At 35.1% G+C, this 20315-nt stretch overlaps 1 protein-coding gene across 2 annotated transcripts in view; it reads right to left on the reverse strand.

Moving 5' to 3' along the window:
* Positions 1–20315, reverse strand: part of OLA1 (Obg like ATPase 1) — a 173580-nt gene that overhangs the window by 42560 nt on the left and 110705 nt on the right. For both annotated transcript variants that reach the window (XM_003824241.5, XM_003824242.6), the window contains 2 exons: positions 6005–6085; positions 5590–5687 (listed from right to left, as the gene is read on the reverse strand). In XM_003824241.5, the coding sequence (XP_003824289.3) occupies positions 5590–5687; positions 6005–6085 (179 nt within the window). The remainder of the gene's footprint in view (positions 1–5589; positions 5688–6004; positions 6086–20315) is intronic.

Below are 20315 nucleotides of genomic sequence, written 5' to 3' on the forward strand. Positions count from 1 at the left end.
AGGTAGATGCTGTGTCTGGGGAACATGCTGCACAGGAAAGAACGGTAGAGACAAATAATGCTCTTCCTCCTATCCCACACAAGCAGGACACATTAGGCTGTAAAACACTGACATTGTTCACCTTTCCTTTTCTCCACCCTTCTCCCAGGAAAACCTGTTATTCAAATCCTACAAACTATCTTGAACCTCCATTCTAAATCCTTCCCGAGGTCCTGCCCTATATTTCCCACTCCCAACAGTCCTGAGATTTCTGAGCTTCAAAATTCTCCACTACCCTCTTCACCAACTACTAAACTCCTGTATTAGTCCATTCTCACATTGCTATAAAGAAATACCTGAGACTGGGTAATTTATAAAGAAGAGAGGTCTAACTGGCTCACAGTTCTGCAGGCTGTGAGGCACGGCTGGGGAGGCCTCAGGAAACTTCCAATCATGGCAAAGGTAAACAGGAAGCAGGCACAGCCGGAGAAGGAGGAAGAGAGCAAAGGTGTAGGTGCTACACACTTTTAAACAACCAGATCTCCTGAGAACTCACTCATTATCACGAGAACAGTAAGAAGGAAATTCACCCCTGCGGTCCAATCGTCTCATACCAGGCCCCTCCTCCAACACTGGGGATTATAATTCAACATGAGATTCGGGCAGGGACACAAATCCAAACCATATCAACTCCAGTTGTAAAAGTGTAGCTCATCCCAACTCAGTGTTTTGGTAACAAAATATGACTCAGAGATCCTTAACCTCTAGTGCAGATTTTTAAGGGGATTGTTTTTGAATTATTCAACAAAGTGAGTAGGGTAGGGAAGCAAAGAAATTCTTTGTGTAGATGAATCATTTGTAATTTGAAGAACACTGTACAGCTATAAACCAAACTTTATATTTCATTTCCTAGATCATAGATGTGTGTACATGTATAGAGAATATATATTTTAATTTCACATGACAGAATCCTAAGGAACACTTATTTTTTAAAAAGTACTTATAAACCTTTTAATCTGTGGAAGCTAGAAAAAATTTTATAAAACTTTTCCTGTTTATGTGGAGTGAAATTCTTCAGCTAGTTTGAAAAAGATGAAAGTCCTGACATATTTGATAAATTACATCACTCACAAATCAGTAAGTCAGCAGATGGTGCTAATGAAGATTACAACGGGCACTCCCAAATGTATCACTTTCTTAAATTCAGTGAACCATCTGGCAAATAGAAATCATTGGCTATAAATAGTATTGCAAAAAATACAAACAGGCCAAGGGAAATTCCTAATATGCATAGGGTCAGTAGCATTATGTTCATATAAAAAAAGTGCTTTCGTATATAATTATCTCTTTCATAAGAAACCAGAAGTGCACTACTGCATCGTTATCTCTCGATAAGAATATGAAATTGTCGAAAGAATATTCAAAACCCATTTAATGAAAACCAAATAGGAATTCACAAATATTATTACATGTAAAAATATATTCAAATGCAAAAGTACATTTGACCAAAAAAGAAAAAAAAAAAGATTCCTGAATGGGCAAAGGTTTTTCCCCATCCCCACTTCTTTCAGCCTTCCATCTCCTGTAATAAAAAAATCATTTTTCTTTATCATATTCTTTTTAATTCTAAAGATTCTGATCAGAGAAAGAAATAATTCCACAAAATTCATTCACCAAAAAAATTATTTGAAATCCTAATTCATAGTATAAATAATACTGTTAACAATAAGCTTTATCATAATACAAAGTAATCTTTCCAAAGCAGAATGTCTGTGTTATATTTCTAGCTTAAATGATCTTGTCAGAAACTGATGACCTCCTACAATAGTTCTATAGAAATAGTTTTTTATATTTATATGCATATATGTGTTTGTATATATATGCGCACATACAGAAATAGAAAATTGTGTGTCAAAAATATACACACTTCCACCTACATATACACTTGCTGAGATATAGTAGCTGTAATTTTTATAGGCAGCTCAAGAAATCAAGAAAATATATTTATTCCATGATTCCCCCCAAACCAAGCACATAATGTGTAGTATCCCCAAACTATTTTTAGTTGTTATGTACAAATTATGTGGAAAACTAATGAACACATAAAGATGGGAAAGGGGAAGGAGCTGAATCATGGTATAATAAGAATAATAAAACATTTTTCTATTTAAAATGCATTTAGTGAACTTGACACATTGCCCTTCATTATTAAACAACTTAAAAGACTTTCCAAGTATTTGTCTACCTATCTTGAATCAATTTCATCACTCAGATTAATTGACTCATATAATATTACCCAAAAGGTAATGTTAAATGACTACAAGCCCACCAGGGCATATGAAAATGTGTGTATAACACACACTAACACACACACACACACACACACACACACACACACACACAGTCTGCGTATCTAAAAGTTTAGTTATATTTTCCAGTTGAACATAAATATGTAGTATAATAAATAATAAAATATAATTATCCTTTATTAACAGGTTCAAGAAAGGTAGGATCACAAAAATGAAACATAATTGATGGCTGGTAGGTGTAAAAAATATGTAAAATTAGTTTGTTCTACTGATTTCATAATTGGATGGCATATTCTACTAACAGAGCAGCAAGGGTGCAAAGATTGAAATTTAAACCCCTAATTAAGCAGTAGTTTGACAGTTCTAATGTCCTGTACCTGCTTGACACCATGACTCAGTAAGCAATCTCAAATGAAAATTAATACCGTCTATAGTATAATCTTAGTTATAAGTAACAGCTGATCGTGTTTAGAAAATGAAAACCTCAAGTGTTCAAAAATGCTTGTGCTCACCAAAAACAACAAAAACTTCTATATAGTTTTACTTATTCAAGAAACAGCAATTTGTAATAATAAAAAATGGTTTGTGGATTCACTTACAACATCTTGATTACTGTCATTTGATCATAACACAACTGCAACCAACCCGGCTGCCATGTCAGCTTCTCTTCAGGGGCTAGGTCTTTAGTCATAAATCAATGAAATGACTAATTCAATGACTAATGCTTGCAGCCATTCCAGTTTTTGCATCTCACAAAAGGTCAATATAGCTACTCAATAACACAATAGACTTATCTTTCAAAATGCTTCCTTCTTTTCTAGGGTTGAAAAATAACACATTACCATTTACATTTAGGGTGAACTTCAGTAACTAAAGTGTTCAATACTTCTGAAATGGTGACCTGCTAAAATAACAACAGTTTTAGTCTCCTCTTGTGGCCAAAGTCACAAACCTCTCCTCTCCTCTTTCTTGATGGTTTAAAATAGTTTTCCAGATCTAAAAGACCCATGAAAGTATTTATTACTGTTTCCTGCATCAGTCTTATTTGCTATAGTAACATTACATGTTAATCTTAAAAAACAAAAACTTTTTCTTTTGCTAAAGAAGCAACTAATAATGCAAATGGAGCTTAGATGTAAACATTACCAAAAAACAAGATGCTAACACAATTAAAAGGATTTAGTAGTTAAAATGGATTTTAACTATTTACATCTGCTTTCAGTGTTATAAATGATGAAAACCTAGTGTTCATATCCCTCATAATAAAAATTTATTCTGCACTTTAATACAAAGGCTATGTTGCATAAACAGAGAGGATTTAAAGCTGTAGCAGAGTGGCTGAATGAAAGGAAAATGGCAATCTTTCTGGCTCCAGTAGATGCCATTCCCTATCACACAATATTTCCCACTCATAAATATATGACAAATACTTCCTCAATCATTTTTTACGAGCAGGGATGCACAGGGGGTAGTCAATGGCTAGCTTGAGGGAAAATAGGAACAGCAGGCGGCAGAAACTGTACAGAAAATGGCTATGTGGTAAATTCTCTTCTGCAACATCACTCAGTTACCCAGTCTTTGATCTTTCAGCTACAATTACACTAACTTCCACAAGATCTGGATCCCTCCCAACCCTCCCCCCAAGACATACACACACCAACCCCAAGCCAGATCATTAGTTATACATAAAACCTATTAAGATTTGGTTTTATAAAATAGGATCATTCATACCTCTACATTATTATAAATTAAAATTTGCTATTTAGACAAGAGTTTACTTTCAATTGGCTATAACCATGTCATCATCACAACTGGTCTCACAAAAAACATGGGGTGTCTGGCGACAGCTAAATCACAGACTGGCGTCTCCTAAGCAGTCTGTCTACCATTAGGGTCTGGGAAATGGTATTTACTATACAATTAGAGCCAGGGAGTTCTACCTGTAATCATCCAAATACAGGTGTGAGAAGTCCCTTTGGGCAAGGAAACTGACTCATCCCTTTTCATGTAAACTTTGATGTCTGTATTGTTTCACAGAGCCTCAGGAAACCTTACCTTACCATTCATACCACAATGAGAAGATTTATTAACTGAGGTCAAGTAATAAATTTTAAAATTCATTCCTAAAGGTAACAATTTTTAACACATTAATCATCAAATTTATAAGAATTTGAAAGGCGACAGAACTGATTATTTTAAAGTTAATTACCTGATGGAGGATACTGACCAGCTGAATGAAATCTTTATGTTAAATTTATGCTTTTTAGAACATTACCAATAAAGAGGCTAAATTCATCTTCCTATCAGGAACACAAAATGTCTTATAGTAATATCAACAGGGCATTTTTAGTTGCAGTAATTTCACAGAATTTATTCTAATGATTTATTGGAGTTAACCATCTGACATTAATTATTGTTTTGGCTTCCAGTCTATGAATGTTTATTTTTCAGTTTAAAGCCTTCTCACTCTTTGATATCATATGGAAATGAGAATTTTTAATGGAAAATTGAAACCATGTGCATCTAAGTACTTAATGAAGTACAGGGAGAAACAGACAATATAGTTTAGGAGAATTCAGATATTTTGCTTTGGATAGTTTTGATTTGTTTGTATGACTCAATAGTATAAAATACTTAAGAGTCCAGTGAGGCAAGTCAAAGTGAGTGGTATGCCAAATGTGGACATGCCCACAGGTACATGAACATATAATTTTCTGAAGTTATCAGTGATAGTAACAAATCTTGTACATTTTGGTTACATGCCAAAAACGACAATCAATACATGAATGCATAGTTTTTACCTCGATGTACTTTTAAAGCATTTGAAACAGGTACTGGTCTTTCCCCACACACAGTCTTTTTTTTTTTTTTTTAAAGCATTCAATCTGGATTTTAAAATTCATGCCCAGCTACAACCCCAGGTGGGTATTTTAAAGTCACTTATAATATCAACACAGCTAGAAATTCCTAGTGTAAGAAGTTTTATTGTTGTGACTACATTTATTCTCATTTTGCAATGGAAATAAACAATAATGTCTAATAAACTTACATTTGATAAGTAAATATATATAATTCAATATTGCTCATTTAATTCAGTTTTTCTTAAGTTCTCTAAGTCAATTAGAAGACTCATCTGTGAAGGTAAATACCAAGCACAGCTTTCTCATCCATTTTAAACTTTTTAATAATAAGGAGAAAAATATTAAAATTAAACATTGCCATTAAGTACATATATGTGGGTGTGTGTTTGTGTGTGTACAGAGATGATGCATCTGGGTATATCTGGTGAGGAAAAACTTACCATTTGTTTTTCTTTCTAATGTAGTCTTTTTCAGAAAGATTAACCAAGTAGACCATTGGTTTTGAAGTCAAAAATAAGTGTTTATTCAACACTTCAATCTAAAGTGGGAGATGGAGAAAGAATCCCTTTTAAAAGTTTAGTAAATATGGAGTAAATCACTGAAGAATTTTAAAGTAAACATTCCTGAAAACAAGTAGGCATTTTCATTTTTATAATTCTTCTTTCCAAAAGATTAGTGGTTATGAAATACCATGAGTGGGGGAAAAGAAAAAAATAACAAGCCCAGGAATAAGCAATCACTGACAGAAATAAAAATTTAGATATAATGGTAAGTGTAAAATAACGACAACTCTAATTTGTTCCCTAGCAAATGAAAGCAAAGGCAGTAATAGATGGCATGATATTTACAACTTACCTCTTTGTCATTCCAATCATGATAGAAGCGAACAGGTTTCTTTTGATCTATAACCCAGGATTTTACTTTGCACATTATATCCTACACATGATTGAGAAAAAGGTAAATACATATGAATAACTAAACATTTAGATACTAAATATTAAAAAGTTTTCAAATTTTCAAAATAAAAATAGATTGTTTTAATGAAAGGGGGCTAGGTCACACAAATAATTATTTTCAATATCTCATTTAAAAACCAAATACTAATAAAACATTGTGGCATTAAATTTTTAATGTATAAAATGGACAATATTAGCAAAAATTAGTAACAGCCTGAAAAATGTCAAGACAATTCAATTACATCAAAGACTAATACAAGAGTTACTACCATTTCAATATTACCTAGTGATGCCATATAGAAGACAAACATGCTATTAGAAAATGGAGTGAGGGGATATGCTGAAGAAAGACTAAATTATATTTTTCCCCTAAGAAGAAAAACAAACAAGACAAAATTGAGCCTATTATCGATGATCCAGCCTCCAAAATATTAAATCAACTGACCAAATCCCTTTTTATTTTAGATTAATTTTTTGCCAACACCTTCTCCCTGCCCACTTCTCCCGCAGCCGCACCCCCAATACCCCCAACTCCCCCACCCCCTCAACCTGCCAAAGCCTCCATTACACAATGGCAAGAGCCCTGCACTGGTGACCTCCAACCAGCTGCATTCACTTTCAGAACATCTCTCTCTGCTGGAAATCTAAAGGCCTTTTAGTTAGCAAGCTAGTGTGCATTCAGAAGGAGTAACTGCAGGAAGAGCCCAATGTGCTTTGTTTCTCTGGCCTTTCTTCACAGAAAGATTAATCATCTGTGAAATGGAAACGGCAAACAGCAAGTGACACAAACTGAACCCTTCAAGCCTTTCCTCATCAGTTTTGTGGTTCTGAATCTAAAAGCTGCGTGTGGCAAGGTTCTCCTTACAGGCAGGTGTTAATAAAAGGCTCTGGGGTCTGAAAGGTCAAATTTAGCTCTTCCAGAAGAAGTGCATTTGAGAGTCATCTGGGTGTCTGTTGTTGTTGTTACTAAAGATAATTTATGGATATGTTTTAAATATGCATTTCTCAGAATTTATTGTAACACAATTATTAGTAATCAATTTCCTGGATTTTTATCAATGTATTTTACTTTACCATAATCAGTTATTCTTCTTTAAATATCCATTTGTATAAATTATCTCAATATTTAGTATACCTTCCTTCCAAATTTTGCTGTTACCAACAGGAAAAATAAGGAAAAAGCCTTATATCCTTAGATCCTGATTTGAAACCCTCCAGGCAAAGGACTTCCCACAGATTTTAACACGGAAGGGGCAAGCTGAAAACTTTTAATGAAATCTAACATGTTCGGCTTAAGAATAATCACTTTTACTCTTCTATAACTGAATTTCACTCATAAATGTTTAAAAGTGGCTAATGTAACACCATTTCCTACAAGGAGAAGATCAAAGTGCTATATTACAAATGCATTATGATTAAAAAAGCCCTGTGCAGCCTTGCTATTAACTGTTCTTTAAACCCTAAAAGGCTTCCCATAGATCTGACTTGGCACTGCATATACAACCTTTGACAAGTAATGTAGACCATTTTTATTCATTGCCTAAAATTGTAGGCAATTATGTGCGTCACACTGGCCACCTGCAAATTCTGAATGCCTGCTCTAGTTGTCAGTGCAAAAAACTAATGTCGGAGGGGATTAATCTAGGGGGAGAGAGTCCTCTTTAATGGCTCCAGCAGGTGAAATGGCCCAGCTGGTTACTATGATGAGTGGCCAGAACAGCTTATGTAGAGACACGCAACAAGATTATACAAAAGAAAGAAAAAACAGTCGTACCATCTTATATTTGGTTCCATTAGTTTTTTCAATTAAAGAAAGAAAACAGACAAAAGAAAGCCAAACAAAAAATAGGGGAAAAAATTAAATTTTAATCATATAAAAAGTATAAAATACTTCTGTAACTACAAACATTTTTACAAAACCTCAGAGCCTCAATAAGTGCTGATCACCAGTGAAGGAATTTCAGTATTTCTCTTTCATTTTAAATTAACTGGACCATTACTTCAGATATAGAAATCTTATCACAAAAGCATTTTGGCATTTGCTTTTTCTCACATTACAAATTACATTACAAATTAGAAGCACTCAAAAAATTTTTTGCAGTCAAGTTTTAATTAAATAGAATTCACTTATAATCAAAGTTCTTGAACAGCACAGTATTCCTTAAAGCCACATTCAAATATTTTTAGAGAAATTTATATATTATAACCTAGTTTTTGGACAGTTGAAATAAAAACATTTTGTACTCAGTGCTCTCTTAATTATTCCCACAAAAGATTTAACAGCCAAGAAAAGACAACTTAGATTTACTAAAAGATGTCAGTTTTATTTAAGACAAATCAAAAATAGATTGCTTTTCAGATAAGACTATCTTATATAAATGATCAGTATATGGTATAGTTTCAATGTGCTCTTTTTCTTACATAAAGTAAAAATTAATTCTAATTTTAGCAAAAAATTAAAAGATGTTATATTCTTTATCGGAAAAACTTCTAAACAGATGAAAGAAAACATTTGGGCTTGTTTGGATATAATACTTATTGGTTGATTGAATTTATTTCCTTATGTTCATATATATAAATACATATATAAATAACGATGATTAGAACAATAAAAGGTTCCAGTTAACTGAGCTTGGTTAACTGGAAAAAAAAATTGAATACCCAATGCATTCAGAAGTTGCCTTAGGTTCCATATTTCTTTACTATCATTATATAGAAATGCAGATGTAGGGGTACTAAATTGGGCTGTTTTGATAACTTTAACAAATCCCTCATTTTCAAAATAAATTCTGTACATTATAAAGATACATAAAAATTCCTGGTCATTTGAACTTTTCGGTTAGACTGCAGTTACATGAGTGGACTAATTCAAGAGGTAACAGTATAATGCTTAAGCATGGGAATAAATCCTAGCCACTTACCAGGTCTGTGACCTACTTCATTGATAAAATGCAGAGGATGAGATCTACCTCCTAGGGAGTGATGTGAAGATTAAAAGAGATAATGCATATAGTGTTTAGCACAGTTCTTGGCAAAGAATGAATTCTCAATAAATGTGAGTAGTTGCCATTGTTGTTATGATTGCTGAAAGATTAAATCCCAGTGATCTACAAAATGGCAATATGTTCTCTTGGGTGCTCCTTTAAAGCATATGTATACTTTTTCATCTGTATAATTGTTCACTAGTCCTTTTCTTCAAATTTCTGAGTTTCTAAAAATACTGGCTTTTTTCATGAAATCTCAAGTCAGGCTTCTAATCTTAACATTCTGCAAGAACTAGCTTTTGCTAAATGACTATCTTTTAACTGCAAAGAAACTTAACCCAAACTCACCTTGAATACCTCACTCTTCTGCTTTGACTCTTCTTACTCAGAGCTTCACATTTAAAATTAGAAATGCTCTATTTTCTTGATATATTTTATTATTGTTATTGTTAACAGCAACTGTAATGTATTTAGACTCACAGCTTCATGTGTGACTTGCCTAAATTCCCATAGCTAGTAAGTGGCAGAGATGAGATTCAAATTCAGGTCTAAGTGACTTGAAGGTTCATGTTCTCTTCCATACCCTGGCATATTTGTCTTCCTTACTGCTTTTATAACTGTTCCTTGTTTAGCCTAGATATCCCCCAAGGTTGTTACCCAAAATCCTCATTCTCATTCAGGCTATCAGAGAAATTCAATATTCTTATTTTAATTATTTGGGTACAATAGCTGATCATTAATCCATGTATCACAAAAATAGTAATTTTTCTTTGCAGACAATTATATAATAATCCAGTCATTTATTATACATTCCTAAAATACTAGACTTCTCTATCTTGGTATCTTCAGTTCCCATAGCAGGAATTATTAACCTATGATCCATAAATAGATTGCAGGGGTTCCTTACCACCCTGAAACTGTACATAAAGTTCCGTTTATGTGCCTTTGAGGGAAGATGGCACATAACTTTCAAATGCTTTTCAAAGGGATCCATAATCCAAAAATCCAAGAACCATGGCTGTTAGTGACTCTGATGGCAATACTCAAATGTCCCAACAACAGTTAATTAAGTAAATGTTCTAGGTCCAGGGACTCCCAGACCAGAGGTTGAGACACTGACCCAAAACATGCTTTAGCCAGACCCTGCACTGAAAATTTCTCTATCCTGTCCAATACTGTACTGATAAAAATTCCACCTTTTGTAATGTTTATCTAACAAATTCCAGTTAAAATCATAATAGGGATGTTGGAGAATATTATATATTAAATATATCATTATTCTAAAAGAACTACTTGCTCGAGGGTAAAAAAAATGTTTAGGGAGAAAAATATAGGACTTGTCCTACTAGATATTAAAATAAACCATAAAACTATAGTAATTAGAATAGTATGACACTGGCACAAGAAGACAGATATAGATTAGAAACAATCTAAAAAGCCAGGCATGGTGGCTCATGTTTGTAATCCCAGCATTTTGGGAGGCTGAGGCAGGAGGCTGGCTTGAGGCTAGGAGTTTGAGACCGTCTTGGGCAACATAGTGAGACCCCATCTCTACAAAAAATAAAAAAATAAAAAATTAACTGAGCGTGGTGGTGTGTGTCTGTAGTTCCAGCTACTCAAGAGGCTAAGGTTGAGGGGGGTATTGCTTGAGTCCAGTATGAGGCTGCAGCAAACTACGATCACGCCATGCACTCCAGCCTGGGTGACAGAGCGAGACCCTGTCTCCAAAAAAAAATGAAAGAAATAAACATTTTTTTTTTTTAAATAAAATCTAGGCTGGGCACAGTGGCTCATGCCTATAATCCTAGCACTTTGGGAAGCCAAGGCAGGTGGATCACCTGAGGTCAGGAGTTTGAGACCAGCTTGGCCAACATAGTGAAACCCCATCTCTACTAAAATAAATAAATAAATAAATTAGCTAGATGTGGTGACAGGCACCTGTAATCCCATCTACTCAGGAGGCTGAGGCAGTAGAATCACTTGAACCCGGGAGGTGGAGGTTGCAGTGAGCCGAGATTGCACCACTGCATTCCAGCCTGGGGGACAAGAGCAAAACTTGTCTCAAAATAAAATAAAATAAAATAAAATAAAATAAAAAAAAACAAAGAAAATCTAAAAAGCCATTAATTGGAGATTTGCTAATTAAGTTATGGGGCACTGATACAACAGAACACTTTGTAGTCATTAAGATGAGATATATCTATATGTACATTTGCATGGGAAAATGTCCAAAATATACTGCTAAGTGAGAACAGCAGGTTTAGAACAATGGAATATGGTTAAGAATATGGATTTTGGCCATATTCCTCAAGATCTGAGTTCAAGTCCTGGTTCTAACACTTTCTGGCTGAGTAATTTTGGGGAAGTTACCTAACCTCTCTCAGCTTGTTTCTGTGAAACTGTATAACTCCAATAAAATATGGTGATTGTGAAAATAAAACAAGAAAATACATGTAAAACAACTGGCAAGTTCTAGGCACACAGTAAATACTCAATAAATAATAATATTTATGGAGCTGGGCGCAGTGGCTCACGCCTGTCATCCCAGCACTTTGGGAGGCCGAGGCAGGCGGATCACGAGGTCAGGAGATCGATACCATCCTGGCTAACACAGTGAAACCCCATCTCTACTAAAAATACAAAAAATTAGCCAGGTGTGGTGGCAGGTGCCTGTAGTCCCAGCTACTCGGGAGGCTGAGGCAGGAGAATGGTGTGAACCTGGGAGGCGGAGCTTGCAGTGAGCCAAGATGGTGCCACTGCACTCCAGGCTGGGCAACACAGCGAGACTCCGTCTCAATAAATAAATAAATAATATTTATGGCAGAATGCATAATGTGATTCCATTTATGGTTTTGAAACTATATATAATATATATAAATAGACATACTCAAATAATGAAACTGGTTAGATAACACACTAAATAATTAGCAATAGAAATCTCTAGAAGGTTAGATGCCAGACAGCTTTTCCCTTTCTGCCTTCTTTTTAAAACTACAACATTTAAAAAAATTTTAACCAACAAATATCACTGTTATAATAGGAAAAAAATAAAGGTATATTCACAGGGTAAGGGGAGAGGGGAAACTTCATCTATTCTCTGTCCACCATCTGTAATCCTAAAATTTGATGGCTAAATGGATAGACTTGGTGGTTTATCAGGGTGACTCACTCTTATTCTGTAATAGTTATAACTTCCAAGTTATACTTACCTTCAGGAAAACCTGTCACCACAATTCTAATGCTGATATCCAGATGAACTGACTTATGCTGGTTAGGTAGCTTTAACAAAGACAGCCAACAATGCACTCAGACTACAAGAATTAGGGCAAGGCTTCCGGTTCAAAACAGTCGCTAGAAGTCCACTAATACAGCATCCTCCAACTATTCCCTTTAAACACCCGAAATTGAAGAAAAAAAATCAAACTAAGCTTTCTCTTATAAAATAGACCTCCACTGTGTATTCTACTAATGATGTTTGGGATCTCTCTGAATCACAGTATTAAGCATTTGTTGCTCTACTAGATAAATGCTGCTATTTATGGAGGCAGGAGTACTGATCCCTGGACAACATCTTTCTATATACCTGAACGACTGAAACTCCCAGAAAAGGACTGGGCAATAATGAATGGAACTAGCAGTAATGCTCTACATGACTATGCGTGTATGGGGGTGAGGGGAACCCCCCAAGAATTAACACAATAGGCTAATTCTAGCAATAACCTTGGTAGAATACATGCTGCCAATTGTAGGCTTTCAGTTATATGATTCACTGAAGTAGATAGTAAGACCACCCCCAGAATATAATGTTCCTGGCCCCTGTCTGCAATAAAGTGGCAACCAAAATGGACACCAATTTACTTCTGAGGCATAGATCTCAGCAAAGGATCTGGCCATTAGTAAAGAGAAGAAGGCAACTGTCCCTATGATTCCTGAAAATAAGTTTGAATGCATTTTACCATGTTTGAGGAAGGGTCTGGAGGTTGTGGGGAAGCCCACAAATCTGATTTTAATAAAAGGAATACTGATAATTTATGGAAAGTAGAGTCATAGAAAAAACACATCTTTAAAAATGACTGAGAAACAAAAAAACCTCAATGAATTATTTGTCATACTTAGTAGAATGCAAAAAGATAAGAGCATCTACACAATAGGAGCAGATGAACTGACTTATGCTGGTTAGGAAGCTTTAACAAAGACAGCCAACAATGCACTCGAGGTCACAAAAAGAGAACAGTGAGGTTAGAAAAAAATGGATGAGATATATCTAGAGAGCTGATAAAAGTACAAATATTTTTAATGAAACCAAAATCAAAGTAGGAAAATAAATACATTCAGTATAACATATCTAAGTGCCCAAATGAACTACCAGAGAATGAACACGTCTGTAATTACCACCCTGATCAACATATAGAAGATTATTAGTAGTACAGTTACAATGTTCCACTCCTCTTCAGAGATAATCACTACTTCTGGCTTCTTTGCATCACAAATTAGCCTGTTATTGAAACTTATAGAAATAATCACACAATATATATTACTTAGCGTCTGGCTTCTTCTGCTCAATATTATTTGTGAATTCATCCATGTCATTCCATGTAGCAGTATTGTGTTTTTCTCTGTGGTATAATATTTCACTGTAGGAATAGTGCACAATTTATACATTCTACTGTTAATGGACATCTAGGCTGTTTACACTTTAAGGCTATTAGGAATAAAGTTGCTATAAACATTCTTGTACATATATTTTGGTAAATTTGTGCATGCATTTCTCTTGAGTATATACCTAAGACTGGAATTGCTTGGTTGTAGGTCAGGCATTTATCCAAACTTCATACATATTGCTAATAAATTTTCAAAAGCAGATGTACTAATTTATACTCCCATCAGCACTGTATGACAATTTCATTTGCTTCACATTCTTCCCAACACTTGGTATTGTCAGTCTTATTAATTTATGGCAAGTGTATGGTATCTCACCATAGTCTGAATTTGCATTTCTGTGGTGATTAATGAGGAATTTCTTCTTTTGTGAAGTACTTGAGAAGTCTCTGCATATTTTTCTATCAGGCTGTCTTTTTCTTATTTATTTGTAGGAATTCTTTGTTAGATGCTGCAAATATCTTCTTTCTCTGAGGAATGGTCTTTTATGTTCATGAAAGAGATTCACCTATAATTTTTCTCTCTTACATTGTAAGATTTTGGTATCAGGACTATTCTGACCTCACACAAGTTTTTCCTCTTTTTCTACTGTATGGAAGAGTGTGATTGAGACTTTACATGTATAGTAAAGTCATCTGGGTCAGGACATTTCTTTATAGTAAGGTTTAAAATTATGAGTTCGATTTCTTCAATAGATATAAGACTATTTACATTTTTTATTTCTTTTTACACTCATTTTCTTAAGCAGTCTTTTAAATTTGCCCATCTCATATATTTTTCAAATTCATTGCCATAAGTTGCTTATAATATCCTCTTAGTAGCCTATTGATGTCTACAGAATCTACAGTAACACATTTTCGTTCATAATGCTAGTTTCGCTTTTCTTTTTCCCCATTCACTAGTCTTGCTAAGAATTTCTATTTTACTAGTGTTTTCAAATGACAAACTTTTGGCCTTTTTGATCCTTTTTATTACATGCTTCTTTCCTATTTCATTAATATTTACTTTCATCTTAATTGTTTCCCTTTATCTAATTTCTCTGGGTTCCTTTTATTGTTCTTTTTCTAACTCCTTCATAAGAATACTTTCAGATCACCGATTTCACCTTTCCTTATTTTGAGACATATACATTTATGACTAAATGTATAGAACTTGAGTTTATACATTAGAAAACAACAAATTTGGTATATTGCATGTTTATTATCATAAACTATTTTCTTTCCATAGTGATTTCTTCTTTGAAACATGACATCTTTTAGAATTATACTGCTTAACTTCCAGACATTTAGACAATTTCTAGTAATCTTCCCATTATTGACTGCTAAGTTTAATTCCATAGTGTTCAGGTAATATATTCTTTATGACTTCAATAATTTGAAATTTGTTTAATTGTTTTATGGCTAATGAAATGGTCAATTTTGGTAAATGTTCCATTTGTACTTGAAAAGAATGTACATTCTACTGTTGTTGGGTGTGGTATCCTATATATGTCAATTAGGTCAAATTCCTTGAGTTGTTTAACTCTTCTATATTCTTTACTAAAATTCTGTCTGCTTATTCTATCAATTACTAAAAGTATTAAGATTTTCTTTTAGTACTACAGTTTTTGTTTTGTTTTGTCTTTCAATCCTGCCACTTTTTGCACTATGTGTTTTGAGGTTATATTATTATGCATATACAAACTTAAGTTATTGTGCCTCCTAGTATACTGAACATTTGGCATTATGAAATGCCACTTTTAACTCCTTTAAAGTCTACTTTGATATCGTATACTACACTAACTTTTTTGTTGTTGTTAGGGCTTGCACAGTGTATATTTCTCCATTCTTTGCTTTCAACTTTTCTGCATCTTCAACTTACAATGGTTCGTTCGATTTAAGATTTTTTACGTTACTGGGACATAACCGCATTGTAAGTCAAGGAGAATTTGGACCTATGATGGTTTAGCTTATGACTTCTGGGTTTTATGATGGGTTTACTGGGTTATTAGTGCTTTTTGTTTTGACATACAATATTTTCTTTTCTTTTTGAGACACAGACTCACTCTCTCACCCAGGCTGGAGTGCAGTGGTGCAACCTCGACTCACTGCAACCTCCGCCTCTCAGGTTCAAGCCATTCTCGTGCTTCGGCCTTCCAAGTAGCTGGGATTATAGGCATGTGCCAGAATGCCCAACTGATTGTTGTATTTTTAGTAGAGACAGGGTTATGCCATGTTGTTTTCTTGGCCTCAAGCAATCCACCCCCTCAGCCTCCCAAAGTACTGGGATTACAGGCGTGAGCCACTGCACCAGGCTGACATACAATACTTTCAACTTATGGTGTAACCCCAACGTAAGTCCAGGAGCATCTGTATTTAAGGTGTGTTTCTTGTAAGCAGCAGAGAGGTGGACTTTTCAAATCCAATCTGACATTCTTTGTCTTTTTTAATTTTTAAAAAATTTACATAAAATTAGCCATCTGAACATAATCTAGTACTAAAGCATTTCATGCACTCACAATGTTATGCAAACCACCTCTATCTAGATCCAAAACATTTCCATCACTCCAAAATAAAGCAATGTATTCATTAAGCAGTTTCTACCCATTATTCCTCCCCCTAGTCTCTGACAACCACCAATATGCAGTTCTGTCTCTATGGATTTGCCTATTCTGAACACTTCATATATATGGAATCATTCACGATGTGACCTTTTGTGCCTGGCTTCTTTCACATGGCATAATGTTTTTGAGGCTCATGCACATTGTAGTATCAGTACTTCATTCCTTTTTGGCTATTATGAATATTGCCACTATGAACATACATGCACATATATTGTTTGAGTAACTGTGTTGGGTATATACACAGAAGTAGAATTGCTAGTTCATATGGTAAGTCTATAATTAACTTTTAGAGAAACTGTCAAACTCATTTTTTTTCTTTCCCCAGAGAAAGTAAATTTCTTTGAAGTTTTATTTTTAACTGACACATAATAACTGTATATGTTTATGGGACACAATGTGATGTTTTGATACACGTACACTTTGTGTAATTATAAATCTGGGTATTAAGCATATTCATCACCTCATACATTTATCATTACTTTGTAGTAAGAACATTCTTCTAGTTATTTTGAAATATAATCTTTGTCTTTTATTGCAGTATTATAACATTTTTACTCCACTACCCTCTCTTGCCCTTTCTGTATTATTGTCGTGTATTTTAACTGAACTCTATACATTAAAACATGTTATCATTATTGTTTTGTTTTTACTTTTTATTTTGAAAACATTTTAAACTTACAGATAAGCTGTAAGAATAATAAAGGCACAAAGTTCCAGTATGAAATGATGAAAAAGTTCTGAAAACATATAGGGGTAATGGTTGTACAATATTATAAATGTACTTAATGCTAGTGAATTGTACACTTAAAATGGTTAATGGTATATTTTATGTTATGTATAGTTTACCACAATAAAAAAGTTGTTTTTAAGGAACAAGAAACTTTTGCTTTAGGCTATGTCTTGAAGAATGCCTAAGACATGGGAATGGGGCCGGGCGTGGTGGCTCATGCCTGTAATCCCAGCCCTCTGGGAGGCTGAGGCTGGCGGATCACAAGGTCAGGAGATGGAGACCATCCTGGCTAACATGGTGAAACCCCTACTCTACTAAAAATACAAAAATTAGCCGGGCGTGGTGGCGGGCGCCTGTAGTCCCAGCTACTCAGGAGGCTGAGGCAGGAGACTGGCATGAACCCGGGAGGTGGAGTTAGCAGTGAGCCAAGATCATGCCACTGCACTCCAGCCTGGGCGACAGAGCAAGACTCCGCCTCAAAAAAAAAAAAAAAAAAAAGAAATGGGAATGGAAAAGCACCAAACAGGTAAAGTTCTGGTAAATGACCTCATGTAAAATCAGTACGTTTAAAGTCCTACGTTCACTGTCAGGAGAGTTGAGAAAAAAGTAATGGTAAGCCAGGCAAACGCAAATCACAAAGAACTTTGTGAGCCATGGCCTTTATGTTGGCACTATCCCATAGGAAATAGGTAATTTAATCAAGGGAATAACATGATTAGTTCTTCATTTTGTATTTGTGGAAAACAAGAGCAAGCTACAGACAAAAAGATCAGTTAAACTGCAAAAATAAATTAAGCATAAGTGAGGCTCAAACCAAAGAAGTAGTAATAAAAGCAGGAGGAAGAAAGAGGTATGGGGAATATTCAAGAGATAAAATCAACAGGATGAGATGTAGATGGTGCAAAAGAGGAAGGAGTCACAGATACAGCTTTTCTGTTAAACAATTTGGTTCCACTAACTAGAGATTATGAGGACTGAGAGTTCAGCCTTACCAAAAATTAGTATCACGTTCTTTTAGAAATGATCTCTTTAAGTCATATATGAATAGACCTGAAAGGACACACAACAGTCTAAAGAGAAGAAAGAGGTAAATGTGAAGATAAAAGGAGGAAGAATATATTTTTACAGTACAACCATACCTCAGAGATACTGCAGGTTTAGTTCCAATAAAGTGAGTATCGCTATAAAGCAAGTAAAAGTAAGTGCAATAAAGTGAGTATCGCTATAAAGCAAGTCACACAAATTTTTGTTTCCTAGTAAGCATGAGTTATGCTTAAACTATATTGTAGTCTATTAAGCGTGCAATAGCATGTCTACAAAAACAATGTACAAACCTTAATTTAAAAATATTTTTACTAAAAAATGCTAATGATCATCTCTGCTTTCAGTGAGTTGTAATCTTTTTGCTGGTGGAGGGTCTTGCCTTAATGTTGATGGCTGCTAATCAGGGTAGTGGTTGCTGAAGGTTGGGTGGCTGTGACAATTTCTTAAAATATGAAAACAACGAAGTTTGCCATATCAATCAACTCTTCCTTTCACAAAAAAATTTCCCTGTGACATGCAGTGCTATTTCATAGCATTTTACCCACATTTCAACTTCTCTCAAAACTGAAGCCAATCCTCTCAAACCCCGCCACTGCCTTACCAACTAAGTGTATGTGATATTCTAAATCCTTTGTTGTCATTTCAACAATATTCACAGCATCTTCACCAGCAGTAGATTCCATCTCAAGAAACCACTTTCTTTGCTCACCCATAACAGGCAACTTCTCATCCATTCAAGTTTTATCATGAGATTACAGCAGTTCCATCATGTCTTCAGGTTCCACATCTACATCTAGTTCTCTTGCTGTTTCCACCACATCTGCAGTTACTTCCTCCACTGAAGTCTTGAGCCTCTCAAAGTCATCCATGTGGGTTTGGAATCAACTCATCCCAAACCCCTATTAATGTTGATGTTTTGACCTCTCATGAATCATGAATATTCTTTTTTTTTTTTTTTTTTTTTTTCCTGAGACGAGTCTTGGTCTGTAACCCAGGCTGTAGTGCAGTGGTGTGATCTTGGTTCACTGCAACCTCAGCCTCCCAGGTTCAAGCAATTCTCCTGCCTCAGCCTCTCGAGTAGCTAGGATTACAGGCACATGCTGCCACGCCTGGTTAATTTTTTTTTGTATTTTCAGTAGAGACAGGGTTTCACCATGTTGGCCAGGCTGGTCTTGAACTCCTGACCTCGTGATCTACCCTCCTTGGCCTCCCAAAGTGCTGGGATTATAGGCGTGAGCCACCACGCCCGGCCATGAAAATTCATCTAGAATGGTGAATCCCTTCCAAAAGGTTTTCAATTTATTTTGCCCAGATCCATCAGATAAATCACTACCTATGATAGCTACAGTCTTATGAAATGTATTTCTTAAATAATAAGATAGGAACATCAAAATTATTCCTTGATCTATGGGTTGCAGAATGGATGTTGTCTTAGCAGGCATGAAAACAACATTAACCTCCTAGCACATTTCCATCAGAGCTCTGGAATGATCAGGTACTTTGTCAATGAGCAGTAGGTCTCAATGAAAGGAATTATTTTTTCTGAGCAGTAGGTCTCAAGAGTGGGCTTAAAATATTCAGTGAACCATGCTGTAAACAGATGTGCTGTCATCCAGGTTTTGTTGTTCCACTTATATAGCACAGGCAGAATAGATTTAGTATACCTCGCAAAGGCTCTAGGATTTTCAGAATGGTAATAAGCATTGGTTTCAACTTAAAGTCACCAACCGCATTAGCCCTTAACAAGGGAGTCAGCATATCCTTTGAAGCCAGGCATTGACTTCTCTTCTCAAGCAATTAAAGTCCTAGATGGCCTGTTCTTCCAAGGCTGTTTTGTTGACATTGAACATCTGTTGTTTTCATTGTCTTCATCAATGATCTTAGTTAGACCTTCTGGAGAACTTGCTGCAGCTTCTACATTAGCACTTGCTGCTTCACCTTGCAGTTTTATGTTAGGGCTATGGCTTCTTTTCTTAAACCACATGAAACAACCTCTGTAAGCTTCCAACTTTTCTTCTGCAGCTTCCTCACCTCTCTCAGTTTTCTAACTCTAGAATTAAAGAGTTAGGACCTTGCTCTGGAATAGTCCTTCGCTTAAGGGAATATTGTGGATAGTTTGATCTTCTATCAAGAACGCTAAAACTTTCTCCATATTAGTCAGGCATGGTGGTACACACCTATAATCCCAGCT

The sequence above is a fragment of the Pan paniscus genome, chromosome 13, assembly GCF_029289425.2.
Source record: "Pan paniscus chromosome 13, NHGRI_mPanPan1-v2.0_pri, whole genome shotgun sequence".
NCBI lineage: Eukaryota > Metazoa > Chordata > Mammalia > Primates > Hominidae > Pan > Pan paniscus.